At 38.0% G+C, this 15,132-nt stretch overlaps 1 protein-coding gene across 1 annotated transcript in view; it reads right to left on the reverse strand.

The window, feature by feature from the left end:
* Positions 1–1,242: 1,242 nt before the first annotated feature.
* OTOG (otogelin) overlaps positions 1,243–15,132 on the reverse strand; it is an 81,200-nt gene continuing 67,310 nt past the window's right edge. Inside the window, 13 exon segments of the mRNA XM_026041158.1 lie at positions 1,243–1,342; positions 5,127–5,172; positions 5,827–5,946; positions 6,345–6,449; positions 7,490–7,668; positions 8,267–8,342; positions 9,409–9,449; positions 10,232–10,330; positions 10,803–10,904; positions 11,808–11,918; positions 12,362–12,466; positions 13,328–13,540; positions 14,226–14,420. Coding sequence (XP_025896943.1) covers positions 1,311–1,342; positions 5,127–5,172; positions 5,827–5,946; positions 6,345–6,449; positions 7,490–7,668; positions 8,267–8,342; positions 9,409–9,449; positions 10,232–10,330; positions 10,803–10,904; positions 11,808–11,918; positions 12,362–12,466; positions 13,328–13,540; positions 14,226–14,420 — 1,424 coding nt within the window. The 3' untranslated portion in view covers positions 1,243–1,310.

Here is a 15,132-nt window from a genome sequence, read left to right on the forward strand (position 1 = left end):
GTTGATGTTGTAGTTATAAATGCTGGCAGAGGGACATTTTCCGTCACACGAAACAATGTTCACCTGGGAACAAATATGAAGAATAATGAGCAAATTCTGTCAGTCCTAAAATAAAGCGAGGGGTTCTCAAGAAGGCCCAGAGAAAKGGGGCTCCCAAATCCAACTGCACTGCAATGTGCAAGTGCATTTATCCTAGCCCCTTCTGAAACCTATGTCTGAGCAATAAACTCTTAAACATGTTGCCCAGATAGGTCTCGATTATCTTATTGGGATTAATGATGATTTCTCYGTGCTCTTCAGCTACAACAGAAATTTTATCCCCACCTTTTTATTATTTGAAAAGACAAGTTCTGAGAGTGTAGGGCAACATTAAAACAACTCTATGAAACTCAAATCTCTGTCCCTGTCCAAGAGAGAGAGAAACGCAGACAGCAGTAACATAGTTTTTCCTTATTTTTCACTTTTCTTAATTTTTCCCCCTCTATTAAAAGAAATTGTGATTGGTATTTACTTACTGGTGTGTTACTTCTGCAGTCGTTTTTGCGGATGGTCATCCTGACAGCCACCTTTTTACAGAATTTTCCATCTTCCTTACCTGCAAAATGGGAATCGATTGAAACATATCAGCTCAAATTTCAGACACAGAAACACTCCTGAATGTTTTATAGAATCAAGAGCATGGAATACACCACTACATACACAATATTTCTTCGACAAAGTGATATAAACTGTACAACTGTACACTGCTCTTAGGACGATCTATTTCATGCATATGATCATGCATATGAAATGATTCTAACAAGTTTATTCTTCATTCGGAACTGTTTTACTGAAGAAGTTCACTCTGTCCTTCAGAAAATTATCTAAATATAATCAACCAGTCCAGGGAGAAGGCTTGTTAATAATGCATTAAATGCATTTTCTATGAAGCTGCTGCTACAACCATTAGCAGCAACAACTGCATTCCACTGGATTAAGTAAAATCTGAACCAAACACTTAACAACATGAGTGCTCAGGAGGACCTTGTGTTTTTGTATGTGTTTGATACAGAGGAAAAAGAACACAATGAGCAGATTAAATTTTTATTTGCATTTCATTAGCATTATTTCCATATTTTTCCTCACAAAAATATGTACAAAGTATATGGATGAAATAAAAAAGTTAAAAATAAATAATAAAATGAAATTAAAAGTGGTTAAGCTTAATTTAATGGTAAAATTCTGTACATTTGAAGAAAAGAGACAAAGTGCAGCCTGAGGTTCAGTTCYTAGAGGCCAGAAAGTTCAATATCTTCTTATGATGATCCTCCTTAGGCTGAAGAAACCACGTCAGATTGACGATCTATAAGAAAAATCAAAGCCCATTCCTTTACAATAGCTCCCACAGGTTCACAGCAGATTTTCAATAGCATGACACAGTCCCACCCGACTCTGCACTTACACAACCACATTTTCTTTCAGCCAAAAAAAAAATCCATGAAATCTATGAAGAGTGGACACTGTCAGTGTCAGTTCCAAAAAAGCAAGGAGAATGGAAAACTCATTGGATTGACCAAGAACTACATACTGAATTGTGATGGAGGTTTAATACTTCTTCACACCCAATGTGCAGTTCCATGGTCTAATCACCGTCAAGCCTGGCAGTGCCTCTTGTCAAAGAGAGGTCTTTTGTTTTGGTTTTATTTTTTTAATATAAAAATCAGCTACTGACTACACAGAGCCGAGGCTTCCAGAATATGAAAAGGAGAGCTATGAATCCTCTAAGCAGCAAATAAAAATCTACAATCAGAAATAGCTAACTTCTTCATGAATATCATTGAATTACATTTGCTCAGGGAAACAGTGAATTGAGAGACAAAGGAAAAATTAAACTGTTTTGGAAAACAAACAACTCACCATAGCTCCAGGTTTCTCATAGTGCCAGTCGTGTTCACTGCCTTTTCTTCTTTTACTAAATTTTATGTGGTGTGTGGGATGGGGAATTCAGTGCAGCTGTGACTATGACTTCATCTGGGCTACCATGAAAGCATATCACATCTCACAAAAAATTAAAAATAATGTGTTTGCATGCGTGTACTTCAATATCCAGAGGCTTTTGATGAACTCTGCAAACAGCTATGCTTTGTCATGAACAGCCTTACAAACATACAAGCATTTTACTCGCCTCATGTTGTAAACAGATTATTTTTCATACTTTATACAGTGAAAAAAACATTGCTTGGTGTTCGAGTTGACTCGTAAGATCCTTGTCATTTCAAGTGGCATCAGTATGGAGGAGTAAAACAGACCTCCACGTAGTAACCATTCAGTGATGTAAAAAGTTACACACAACATCATTTCTCTTATACAAACACAGAGATATTTGCTGGCAAAATGAATGGATTGCACAAAGGTCATCTCCAACTTTCACAGAATAAACACGGGTTTGTCATTTTCAGTACACTGTCCTCACAATGGCAGAGAAAGAAGCTACTTCTTATCTATGCTACTGAAAGCAAAAGCCTATAAAACATCCTCTGCAAAAGTGTTATTTGTCTGATAAGCTTCAGCAAGCAAAGCCATTAGTCTCTCTGCTCTACAGCCCCACGAACGCAGTGGGATTAGCTGATGTTTTAAGCACAGCCACGGGCCACATGCAGCAAGCTAAGGACTACGTGAGCGCCTGCTACCAGCAGTACATTGTTGGCCAACAACAACGCACTGCCCAACGCAGAGCGCAAAAGGAAACGCGCAAGAGCCCCGGGACGGGAGCCCTTCCCAACGGCGGGTCGCTGACCCTGCACGGCAGCTCTCGGCATCAGCGGAGACAGCGAGGCCCGGTGCTCCCAGCGGGGAGTACATTGTTGCTCATCAACAGTGATGCTGCTCGGGGTGATCCTGCTCGTTGCCGGGAAAAGGTACCTGTGTTACAGGGAGCATGGGCTGTAGGAGCGACTGGGCTAACTGGGAATGGAGGGAACACTGACACTGTAGAACCTGGTGGAAATATTACATATTGAGCAGAGTTGCACGTTACAGAGGACTCCCTAGCAACACGAAACGTTTTATAGTTAGCAGATTCTGATATATTTTTGGAGRGTATTCAACCTAAAATGTCTGTGTKTTACTTGCATTGCTGAGCATAATATCAAAACTGGAAGAATTCAAACATATTGCTTAGGATGTAGTTCCAGAACGTGAAACAATTACTATCTTTTAWCTAGTTTTGTACTAAATGTCTTCAAAAAAGTTATTCCTGATCTGCTTTGGTATAACTAAGAGAACCTGATACCCTAGATTTAAGTTGGTCTTTGAGGCTGCAAGAAATAAATTGTCAGTTCCTCTGAGCAGCTTTACAAATTTCTCTAGTTTTTGATGGAACCTGTTGGGCTTTCACTCAGGACATTATTTTCAAATACCATTGCAAACTGAAAACAATAATCACACAGTTTTCTTATGACAAAGCTCTTCAAAGTCATTGGGCTTCAATTTATGTTGTGGTCCTGTCACAGATGAACGTCCCTGCTTGGCCTGTATTATTTAAGGGCGTGGGTTTGAGACTTGTCTAAGTGTAAGATCTTCCACCTTGAGGAAAAGCAGCTTTAATTTTAACAGGGGAGCTGGATTTTTAATGGTTTTAATAAAAAGTCTGTTTAGAAAGCAGATTATGGGGCTGCTAAGGGCAACTGAAGGTAATGTCAGATATGGATTAYGAGAATCTCAAAGACTAACAAGAATCTACAGAGAATGGCCTAYGGAACTGGGAACAAGCGTTTGAAACCCAAGTCTGTGGAAGCAAAACAGAAATACTATCACTCTCCTACAGAGCTCAGGATTAGGGGAAAAGCAGGCAAATCCTCCACATATTCAAAATACAGTTGTACTACTAAGTGTGGCCCATAATGAATAAAACAAAAGGGTGCTTCCCAGCTGTTAACATACCTCAGTGCAGGACCTGGCGCCTAACGAGCAGCCTCAGAAACCACCCAAGACTCTCGATTCCCATCCCGCTCAGCAGAAACCACCTGCACCTCTTATCTTCGGACCTCTSCCTCTCTTGGCCGTCTAATATCTTCAGCTCTTAAACTGCTGTTCCACCTGCTTAYGCAGGTCAGGTAAGGTATCTATACCTTTTTTAACATGCTAGCATACTGCCTTTTCAATTGCAAATAGCATTGTCAACTATAGGGATATTTGAACTTAAATTCCTCAGGTTAGATGTCTCCTCAAGCTAAGTTCTTCATCAAATCAGACAAAATGTTTCAGCTGAACAACAGGCTGTTAAGAAAAATATGTACCAAGCTCATTATTTAAATTAAAAAATAGCTTCTTTGGAATATATTCTGTATGGAATGAATCTATTTTTCCAAAGTTTCTTTTGTTAGCATTCTTAGAAGCCAAAATATGTCACTGTAATCATGTGAGAGTGTAATCACCTAAGAAAGAGACATGTTTTAGGGCACCTTCCAAAAGACAATACAATTTAGCTTCAAAAGTGAAGCCATTTGACCAGCTCTTCACAGTAAAACTGTAGATGAGCTGGGTGGAAAATTTCTACTTCCTAATCTATTGCTTCAGTTTTCAGACAAGGCTGCCTCTCTTTACAAGTCCTTTATACAACCTACCTGACTACCTACTGTATATGATCTCATATGATTCAAGTGATTTTCTATATTTTTGTCATAAGTAAAAGCCATATTTCTACTGGAATAAACATAAAATATGCTATAAACAGCATAATTAACACTGTTGAAAAAAATCTAATAATTGAGCTAAAAAGGAATCACCAGTTCTCTTGGCGGATTAATGTAGAATTAATTTAGAATGGAATGTTAATTTTAGCCATTGTTTCTAGCATACATTGGGACAATTTTAAAGGATGCATAGTCAAATAGTAATCCCAGMAGATTTTAATAGAGCCACAATCTGGCTCGGTGTAATAAATCCCTCAGTGTTGAACCTTTTTAACTCTACCAGCTTCACATGGCTCCTGTTCACCTGAATAACACTGGGAAAAGCACAGCCTTTGATATTCTAAGCAAGATTAGAATTAAGCTTTAATGGAAGAAAAGAGTTAATCTTATTTCTAATATAACATCAGATCAAATGGACATCTCTCAAGTCATAAAATATCATTAATTACTTACATGTTTTACAGCATCCTTCTAGATATGGTACGACATAGCCTCCAATCTGGCCAAGAGGGAAAAAAAAGTGAGTATTAAGTGGTTGCCACTGAATGCCTGTAAACATCACCAGTTGTGTAATTGGGGTTCCCTGCTTAGTTACCACTATTCATTGAAGAAAACGTCCTTCCGCTCACACACAGGTGCAGAGAGGATAATATGCTATTGCTCCTTCCACACATTCACTGATACCTAGTCTAGCTTAGTTTTACACACTGAAGCCAGTGGGGGCATCACTTTTCCTGCAAAACTAGTCCACAGCATTATGACTTCTTGTAGGAAATATTCTCCTGATATTCAATCTTTTTTCTGTCTTTAGTCTTTTTTGACCACCATGATTAATTGAATTGCTATACACAGAAAAGCCTGCAAGTTTGGATAGCTGCATGAGGACAAATTTGACACTAGAAGCCTCCATGAAAAGAGAAAAGTATCTTCTGAGAGAAGCAAGAGGCCTCTCCAGATGTGTAACTGGGGAGTGTTGTTCCACATTACACATACATACACTCAGCTTTTCTCTTTCAAAGATGAGGACAAAAATGCAGACACAGCAACAATTCGTAATTTCTACCTTCCTGAGATAACAARGTCTTGTTAAGGTTAAGCTTTCCATGCAAACCTAAGTCCTGGCTGCAGTATAAACAACACAACCAGCACTGACCTTCACACATTCAGATTCATTAAAGGGTGGGCAGCCCACTGGAGATGCCACTAAAACTGGTCCTACTGCGGTGTTACTGCATTCATATCTGATGCAGTTTGAAATCCAAATGCTACCAGGCTGTTGAAAAATTGTAAAACAAAATCATTACTAACAGCTGAGCAAAAACATTCATTATACAATTCTGATTAACACAATTTCATCTCAAACAATGGTAGTATTCAGAATAAGCACCTAGATGCACCTTTTTAAGTCCAGCTCAACAAACAGAAATGTAAGAAAGTTCTAAAACAGCCAGCTTGACTACAATTCTTGGATATATTAAACTAATTGAAGCTTTGTGGACATTGACATGATCAACTCTCTTGAGAAAATAATGTGTAGATGCAAAACTGCTATTACTACTTGGTCAAACAAAGCAGTTCTCACTTCTTCTATGCCAGTGTGTGCAGATCATCTTATTGAGGTTTTGTTTGCTTCTGGATATTTTTGAAGGAATAAAAGATTTATAAGCTTACCTTAAAATTGGAAACTGTGCCGTTGCTGAAAGTGTGGAGGCAAGACAAATTCTTACAGCTACCACAACAAGTTGTTAAATCTTTTGGAGGCTCATAGACTTGGTTCTGGCAAAATCAAATCGGTTAGTACCTCATATGACACCATTTTACACCTTCACACTTAACTACTGTAATGGGCTGGAGTTTTGCAGGTAAGTTTTTTAGGGATAGTTTTTAAATAACTGTCAAAACTGCAGAGATTATGTTTTCATGAATATTCATGAAGATTTATACAATACATACAATTTTCCTTTTAGTAAATGAGAAGAAGTTCCAGCTCTGAGAAAGTGAATTGGTCTTCTTGCTATGTTCAGAATGTACAGTTTACTCGACACCCTCTGCAATTTTGGCTTTTCACACATTAGACACTAAATACATAATTAGAAAACTTAATCCMTAACTAATCCAGCAGGAACTTTTTCCCTGGTAATATATCACACTCTGTAAAAGACAAGATTTCATCTGCTGATTTAATAAAGTCATTTGCACGTTTATAAATATCTTTCTTCTCCTCATTTTTCTGGCCTAACGTCTTCTAAGAATTTGTACCAATTTACCCATACAGCAAATAAAGCTAGAGAGGGATGGGAAGTGGCACCATGCTGCTTGTTCTTTAGGGATTAATACCGGACTCTGTATGGAACCCAGCATTGGCTGCTTTAAAAACCAGAGCTGGTATCTTCTCCTTCTACTCTTGCATCCTTCTTTGCTCTCAGTGAGTATGAATCTGTCCAGACCTTCAACCTATCTTTATGTGAGGTTAATGCAAAAATCTTTCCTACTTTCAACTGTGAGAAACTTAGATCCAGTCTACTTCCCTTCCAGAGGGGGAACAGGTAACTTACGTGGGGAGTACATCAACCACTCAGCCTAGGATAGTCATTACACAGGAGCAAAAAATGTTATAAATAGATTGATTACGTTTCGGAAAAAGCACTTAAAGGAGAGAGATTTTCATAAGCTTTGATTAGAAGAGCTGTGAGACCTATGTGATTTCCTCAAGAGTACACTCCTCTCTTTCCACAACTGTAATCTACTCCCTAAACACAGAAAAGATAAGTTGAAATGTTATTGAGACCATCAGACTAAAATTCTGAACTTCTTACTGCTTTGCACTTGGCAGCACAGTCTATTGAGGAGGTATTTATCTGGTAATATTTAGTGGAGGCATCAACCACATTGGTACAGTAAGAAATATGGCAAATGCCATCAGGAGCATGTTCCACAATTTTCTGTCCAGGAAGCAGCACACCTCTCTCATTACTCAGGCAAACTTTGTCTCTCACTACAAGAAAACACAAAAGCAGGRAAAAAAAAGGAAAATTTGCTTAATTTCATAACTGAATTTAATAGAAAAAAAAGTTTCAAAATGATAAATGGGAGTGGAAAAAGCTACTGTACCTCTTCAAGAATTCTAGGTCAGATTTTCAAACATGAACTGTTACCAATAACAGTTTTAATTCTAAAGCATCACAACAAACCCAAAGTTATAGCAAATATAATTACACGTGAAATCTTAATAAGTAAATTATAATGTTCTATTGGTAGGACCATGAAAATGACAATGCAGATAATGGGTTTGTGCAAACATTTTTGATCTGGACATTGAGTGTTTTATTTCTTATTGGATTTCTCACTCCAGCTCAGCAATATGCAGGCTGTTCCGTTAAAACATTCCAATTTTATTCAAATTCTACCTGCTATTTGCCTGCACAGACCTCCTGCTGCAGCAATTAACAAAATACAAGGATGGGGATTTGCAAATTATGTCAGTTGATTTTTTCCTTCTCAGTAGCATGTTTGAATCACAAACATCTGATTTATATTTTCTATTCTACCTCAGCACTTGAAAGGACATTTCTTTGAATTCTTTTCCTACTTACCACATTTGTACTTAACACAGTTACAGATATTTTCTGCACTGTTCTGAAACTGTTCATCTATCTGAAGTTTCTGCCCCTAAGTGTATAAAAGCAGAAAAAAGAAAGAGAAGTGAAGTGACAGGGATTGCTTAGCTGCATTTTTTAACATCTTTCCTTCAGGACTGTAGTAGCTTTACCTGTTGCCATTACAAACCTATTTTAAAATACACTTTGATAACTCACAGTGCTACACAATTTAGCAATGGTGACCAGATAGGAGTTTTGTTACACCACAAAAATGGAATATTGGTGTCAGTGCAGGAGCTATTTAGGAAAGAAAAGGCTATGGCTGGTCAACAGTGAAATGCAATGGCTTGCCTGAGCAAAGAATTCTCCAAACAGATTGGACCATATTCTTACAACAACTTAATGTAAACAGTATCACAGTAGCATGGAAAAAGTGCACATTTTTAATTTTGCTTTTTTTATTGGTTTGCATATGTATACAAATCCTATTACTTGTTTCCCTTTTTTCATGTATAAAATGAGATACTAACTTTGCTTGCAAAGCACTTTGAACTGTACTGATTCAAAATCCTCTATACAAACTGAGCACTGTTATTATTTCCTATTCCTTCCTTCATAAGATATTTTGAGAATACAATAACCAAAAATAATTTTACATCATACACAGTACTGACTGAGAACTGAACCTAGGAAAGCTAATAACAGGTCACAGTGAAATAAAAAATTTAAGCTGCTAAATCTATGATATGAGCGCATAATATAGGTTCACATATTCACTATAGCAAGTAACATTAATAAAATCCTGATACTTTAAGCCTTTAGTTCTAACATTTTAGGAACAAAATTCTATCCACAGTTGTGTGAAAGAAATTCCACTCTATATATACTGCAGAAGAGTATGTGGTCCTAAAAAATAAATTAAATTTCAATACGATATAGTCATTTTTTTCTGCAAGATATTTAAACTTGTATGTTTTTTTTTAAAAGCTGATATTACTTATTCTAAGTACTTTAAAAATAAAGAGAATCACATCACATTCTGTATTTCACTGTAAAATTACTAGTTTATCACACTGATGAACAGTATTATTAATAAAATAATAACAGAACAGTGACAAGTAAGATGAGTCCCCTACCAGTTTGCACTGGGGTTTGGGGATGGTTTCACATGCACATTCTGAAACAAAACACAGCAACAGAAATAATAGGTTAGGAAGTCATTCTGCCATTTGCTTAAAACAGAGCATGAGAGAAATGAGAAACTAGATTTACAATTTATCACTGAAGAAGCCCTCCTGGCTTTTGAAATATTCCCCTCTGAGGAATCCAGAACTGTGCTTAGCTTCAACTCCATCCTGATTTAATACCAGTTTGCATGACCACCCTCTCCTTTACCTATCTGAACAATTCACAGCATTTCATCACCTGGACTCTACCTGAAGATGTAGGAAAWATGTGATTACTGTAGCGCTTAGTCCCTTTGTGGTCATGACAATCCTTATAGTTAATAAAAAGCAATGGAAAATTGTGCTCAAGGCATCACGGAGAGCTGTATGATATACTACTATCTTAGTAAGCTGGCAAATTCCTGACCTGTAAACCATTATTTGTTTTGTTTGAAGTCATGAATAGTTTACTAATTCTTAATTTTTAATTATGAGAGGACTCCCACTTTGAACAGGCTAATTCTGCAGCAGCCCTCCCTTGAGAAGGAAGAAAACCAAAAGAGGCAGATTAACACAATGAGCATCATGAGATCCCTTCTTATTCCATCATCTGTTCATGAGCAGATCGTCATGGTAGAGGAGCCCAAGCTTGTTTCATACACATGGCACATCACCATTTGCACAGCTTTAGGTCTGTGTCTTTAGTAATTTTTCTCATTTAAACTCAAAGGGTCAAAGTTCTTGGCAGTGTTTTATTGTGTAAAGCAACTAAAATGAAAATGAGTCATTTTACCACACGTCCGAAATGGGCAGCACTTCTCCGGGCTCCAGAGCTCCACCAATGCTGTGCCCAGCATGCACTTGAATGCAGGACAACGATGTATTTCACAAACTAAAATTAAAGAAAGAAGCTTCAGTCAGCACAGGTTTTTAATTATTCTGAGGCACAGAAACCCAAATCAAGCTCGAATAACTGACTTTTTCATAATAAATACCTTTATAGAATACCTTACTTGAAATGGATCAAAATTTAATTATTTAACTAAATTTAACTAAAATTTAACTACTAGCCAGTAGCTAATAGACGTGTACAGTACAGTACAATACACTCTTAAGCAACAATTTCCAGAATTTGGGACCTGAAATTATTCATTTGTATCTATGATGCAGATATTCGCATAATGTTTCAGGCACATGAAGTGTTAAAATTAAAGAGCATGCGTTTTGCACTGCAGGTGAGACCTTGCTTATATGCACAATTATAAATTTGTCTCTAATCCACTGTTTACTCACACTGAACATCTATACTACAAAGTTTTATGCATTCTCTGTTACTTAAAATACCATGATCAAGTGAAACTTACCACACTGGTATGTAGGGCAGCATCTCTCTGTGGTGTTGCCATCCACAATAAGCACTTCCCCTTCTTCACACTTGGGAATTTTATCAGAGCAAGCCCCGCACGCTGAAGAAAACAATTATTTCAGTCTAAAACACAGGAAGAGGTTTTACCACTGCATAAGAAACGCACGCCCATAGGATGTCCATGGGCACGTGAAAGAGAGCAGTGCTATGCAGTGCCCACAGAAAGGTTAATTTTCAGTCTTGCTTGCCTTTTCTTTGTCCCCTACCCTGCTATAAAGAATGAGGATATTAAACCATGAGTCAAAAAAGGAACAAACATTCTCCATTTCTTTTGTTATGACACATTTTGGAATTTTTCTCTCATTCTGCTTTTTTCATGCATGCTGCTTCAGACTGGACTTGAGTATCTTTGATCCACTAAGGGGCATGTCCTTTGATTCCAGTGCTATCTTCCCACTTGAACACATAGCAAAGGAACCACAAGGACATGCTAGTATTTTCAGTGCAAAGACATCTGATATCTAAAAAGGGACAGAAGAATATCATGCTCATAAAGAGAAGAGCTAAATGCAGCACATGGTTTTCATACTACCAGACTGACCCTCACAATACTRTTAAAACCAGCAGTGTATTTCAAGTTTTCATTTAAGGTACAAATATTTTGCACATGAAAGAGCAATTCAAGAGCAAATCATGAAATCTGTGATTCACTGATATCACTGTGCAAAACCAGAGTCCATTCAAGGGATATATATAGGACATATTATTATAAATTGGTTAGTGTGCAGAAAATAACCATGAGGTAAAAAAAGGAACCCCTCTGTTCATGTCAAGAGCAGAATTTTATTACTGAATTAACTCACTAAGGGYCAAAGCTCAAAAGAACTGAATAAAATTAAGCTGGGAGAGCTGGATACAAGAAGCCTTAATTGGTAAGCTACAAGTGCACACCTTATTGCATATATGTAAACCCCAATAGTCTCAACTAGCCAGGGCACCATACCACAAATATAGGATATGCAGCAGGTATTCTCCACGCGCGCAGTAATTAGCGTTTGATCCTCTTCACAGGTTGGCATCTGCTCCACTGGTTCACATTTTGCTGGATCACATTCTGAAATAAGCACAAGACATTTATTTCCTACATTACTCTTTAGACAAAGTAAAACATTCYTCCTTCCTTATGCTAAATTCCTAAGTAATGGCTGTGCAAAGACGAGAAATGCTGCAAGGCATCTTATAAAAGCTCTGTATCACAAGAGAGCATCACAAGAGATGCATTCCTGCCTGATCTTGGAGCACAGGACTCCCTTACTACTGAATCTACACAAAATGAGGTGCAATCCAACCCTGAGTTTTCAGATTGAATTGTTCAATTTCAATCTCTCAATTCAAGAATTCAGAGAATTGTTCAAATACAATTCTGTAAATGGTCACATTAACAATGAGGTTTACCCTGCTATCTTTCTGCTCTGAAGCTGAGCTATTTAATTTCCCTGAACATCTTTTACACAGCGGATCTTTCTGAAGCTTTCTACCTTTTTATATGGAACCTACCACAAATGTAGTTGGGACAACAGGAATCTTCACTGTAGTAGGCGACCAGCTTTTCCAAGCCTTTACACTCAGGGATTAGGGGTTCACAAAGGCTCCGATTGCAAACTATTACAAAAAGGGAAAGGAAAAAAAAGAGAGAGAGAGAGAGAGAAATAAAGAACTTCTAAACTATGTCATTTCCAAGTCAAGGACAAAAGTGTCTAGTAGTATTTGTAGTTTGATACCCCAAATCTCCAGGTAACAATATATACACAAAAAAAAACCCCCAAACTGTCAGAAAATCCTGAGACTATGTTCAGAAGGGTCCAGAACTCATCAGAATATTCAGAGAGTTTATCAAAAGATAATCTGAAACCCTTAAGAAAATTCCCTTTAAAAGTATATTTCCTGTGGAAAGTTCACTGGAATAATGTGATTCCAAGTGGTCAAAACATGACTACTGCTTGCACCCTTCTTTTTTGAAGATATGATTTTTTTCCTTCCCTTCCCTTCCCTTCCCTTCCCTTCCCTTCCCTTCCCTTCCCTTCCCTTCCCTTCCCTTCCCCTCCCCCTTTCCACCTAAGTACGGACATAGGAAGCTTTTATATCCTTTTCCTTACTGCTCACTTACTTAGATAAAGTCATGCAATCTTTCTCTAGTAGTTAGTTACATCCCTGACTTGTATTTAAATTTTAAAAACAAATCACTAGCATGTACAGCTGAGAAACAAATCTATATCCCAGCAATCAGACTGATTTCAATCTTTTTAACTCTGGATGCTTCTCTTTACCCCCTTCCCAAAAGTCCCCTAGATATTCAGCCAAACCACTTCTAGAGTTTTCTGTGTAATCTATATATTCAAAACCAGATCATTTCSATGTACTCCACAAATAGATGTGCAAATGCATAGCAGGAAGGCAAACAACAGGGAAAGGGTATCTGCACATTCCCGTGGGCGCTGTTCATATTTATTAAAGGGTGCTTACCGCAGACCTTCTGAGGACAGCATGTCTCATCACCAGGAACGGGCACGGCCACTTCTGCAAATCGSTGACAGCCCAAAGAGGGGGTATCCGAGCAGTTGTTCTCCACTGGAATAATGGTCTCGCTGGCAACACATTTCTGCAGGCAGCATCCGCTCAAGGAAGCTTTCCAGATCTCACCTACCGCGTGAGGTGCTCCTGAGCTATCTGTACAAGCTAGGTTAGGGCAATAGAARATGGAAATTGAACAGACTTTCACCATCTTTTTCTTCCATACCAGGTGGGGAATTATAGATATCAAAGTCTCAGTTTTTAAAATCATTACCTACCCCCAAAAATCCTCAGATAACCCATACCCTCCTTAGGATCATGATCCTCCTTTTCATTTCACATGCCCATTGCAAGACCAGTATCTTAAAATCTCAGTCTGGTCCTTTGTTCCTGAAACAATGCTTGGGAAAGAAGCTGCTTTCTCATTTCACACATAGCAAAACCGTTATTAATTTATGGTGATTTATGTCATCTGATTTATAATAAATGGATCTTACGTGTCATTATTGTTGAGTACTGGTACACARTTGGGTGCGCCCAGGTAAAACTGTAATGCCAGCAACAAGAACAAAGAACATTCAAACATAATTGTTCAAAATGTGTAAGTGATTGCTACCAAAACATTTTCAAGTTCATCTTCCAGCTGACAAAAGCTAGCAAAACAGAATGTCACAAAGACATTCCTTGCTTGCTCRCTTGTACTGTTAACGTTTACTTGGCCTGCAGAGTCTTCAGTTGAATGACAGACACAGAACCCACACTGCACCAACCCAGGAGAGGACTTAATAGTAATTAAGCATCTGACCATTCACTTGAAGACAGTGAAGAGGAGGAACATATCAAAGCATACCACATTTTTCTTCAGGAATACATAGAGCGGTGTGAGCTCGGTGAAGGACGGTGCCTCCAGCACAGACACAGCCTTCTGTCAACACGGAGCAAGAGTCTGGGTCCAGGGAAGCCACCTCGCTGTCCTGACAGCTCTCTGGGACTGCACAGGCAGCTATGCAGGCCTGATAGGAGAAGTTCTCTGGGCAGAGAAAGGCTGGGAAACAAATAAACAAACCACCCGTTCTGCAGCTGGAATCAGATGAAGGAGCACCACACAAATAAAGGCATAAACCTTTCTGTACTTGCCAATTTAATCATCTACACACTTAAAGCACACAGATCAGATACTTTCTACAGGAAAAGATTGACAAGGAATTGCACAGGAGAAATTTCACAAGCACTTCCTCTGCTCTTCCTCTCATAGAAACATTTTCACCAGGCTTCAATCTGCTTTTTGGCAGGAGAGAAATCAAACTCTGCAGCTGGGTTCACAACTTAATTCAACTCTGAAAAACATCTACAAATACTATACTGATCAACAATGTTTTAAATGATTAACAGTGTTTTGAAACATTTGGAATATTTTGCTGTGGATAAAGAAAATTTAGTAATTGCAGAAGAGTACTGTAAAGTACTAAATGATGTATATAGCGGCAAATTCAGTATTGCCTTACCTACAACAATGAAGAACGGGATGAATGAGAAATTTCAAGTTTAGATTTTAAAGATTAATTGGGAGAGAAAGCTGACATTATTCAGCTCCTTATTTCAAAGAACCATCATACTACCCCATAAGAAACAGCTATTATAATCCTATAAGGAGCTTGCACTTTTAAAGTCACCATCCATGAATGCCAAGGCTTAGGAACCAGAAGACACAGAAGTGACTTCATGGTTTTGCTTTTTTGGCAGGCACCGCCAGAGGT

This window comes from Nothoprocta perdicaria, unplaced genomic scaffold (assembly GCF_003342845.1).
Source record: "Nothoprocta perdicaria isolate Ctin4 unplaced genomic scaffold, notPer1 scaffold_28, whole genome shotgun sequence".
In the NCBI taxonomy this organism is placed as follows: Eukaryota; Metazoa; Chordata; class Aves; order Tinamiformes; family Tinamidae; genus Nothoprocta; species Nothoprocta perdicaria.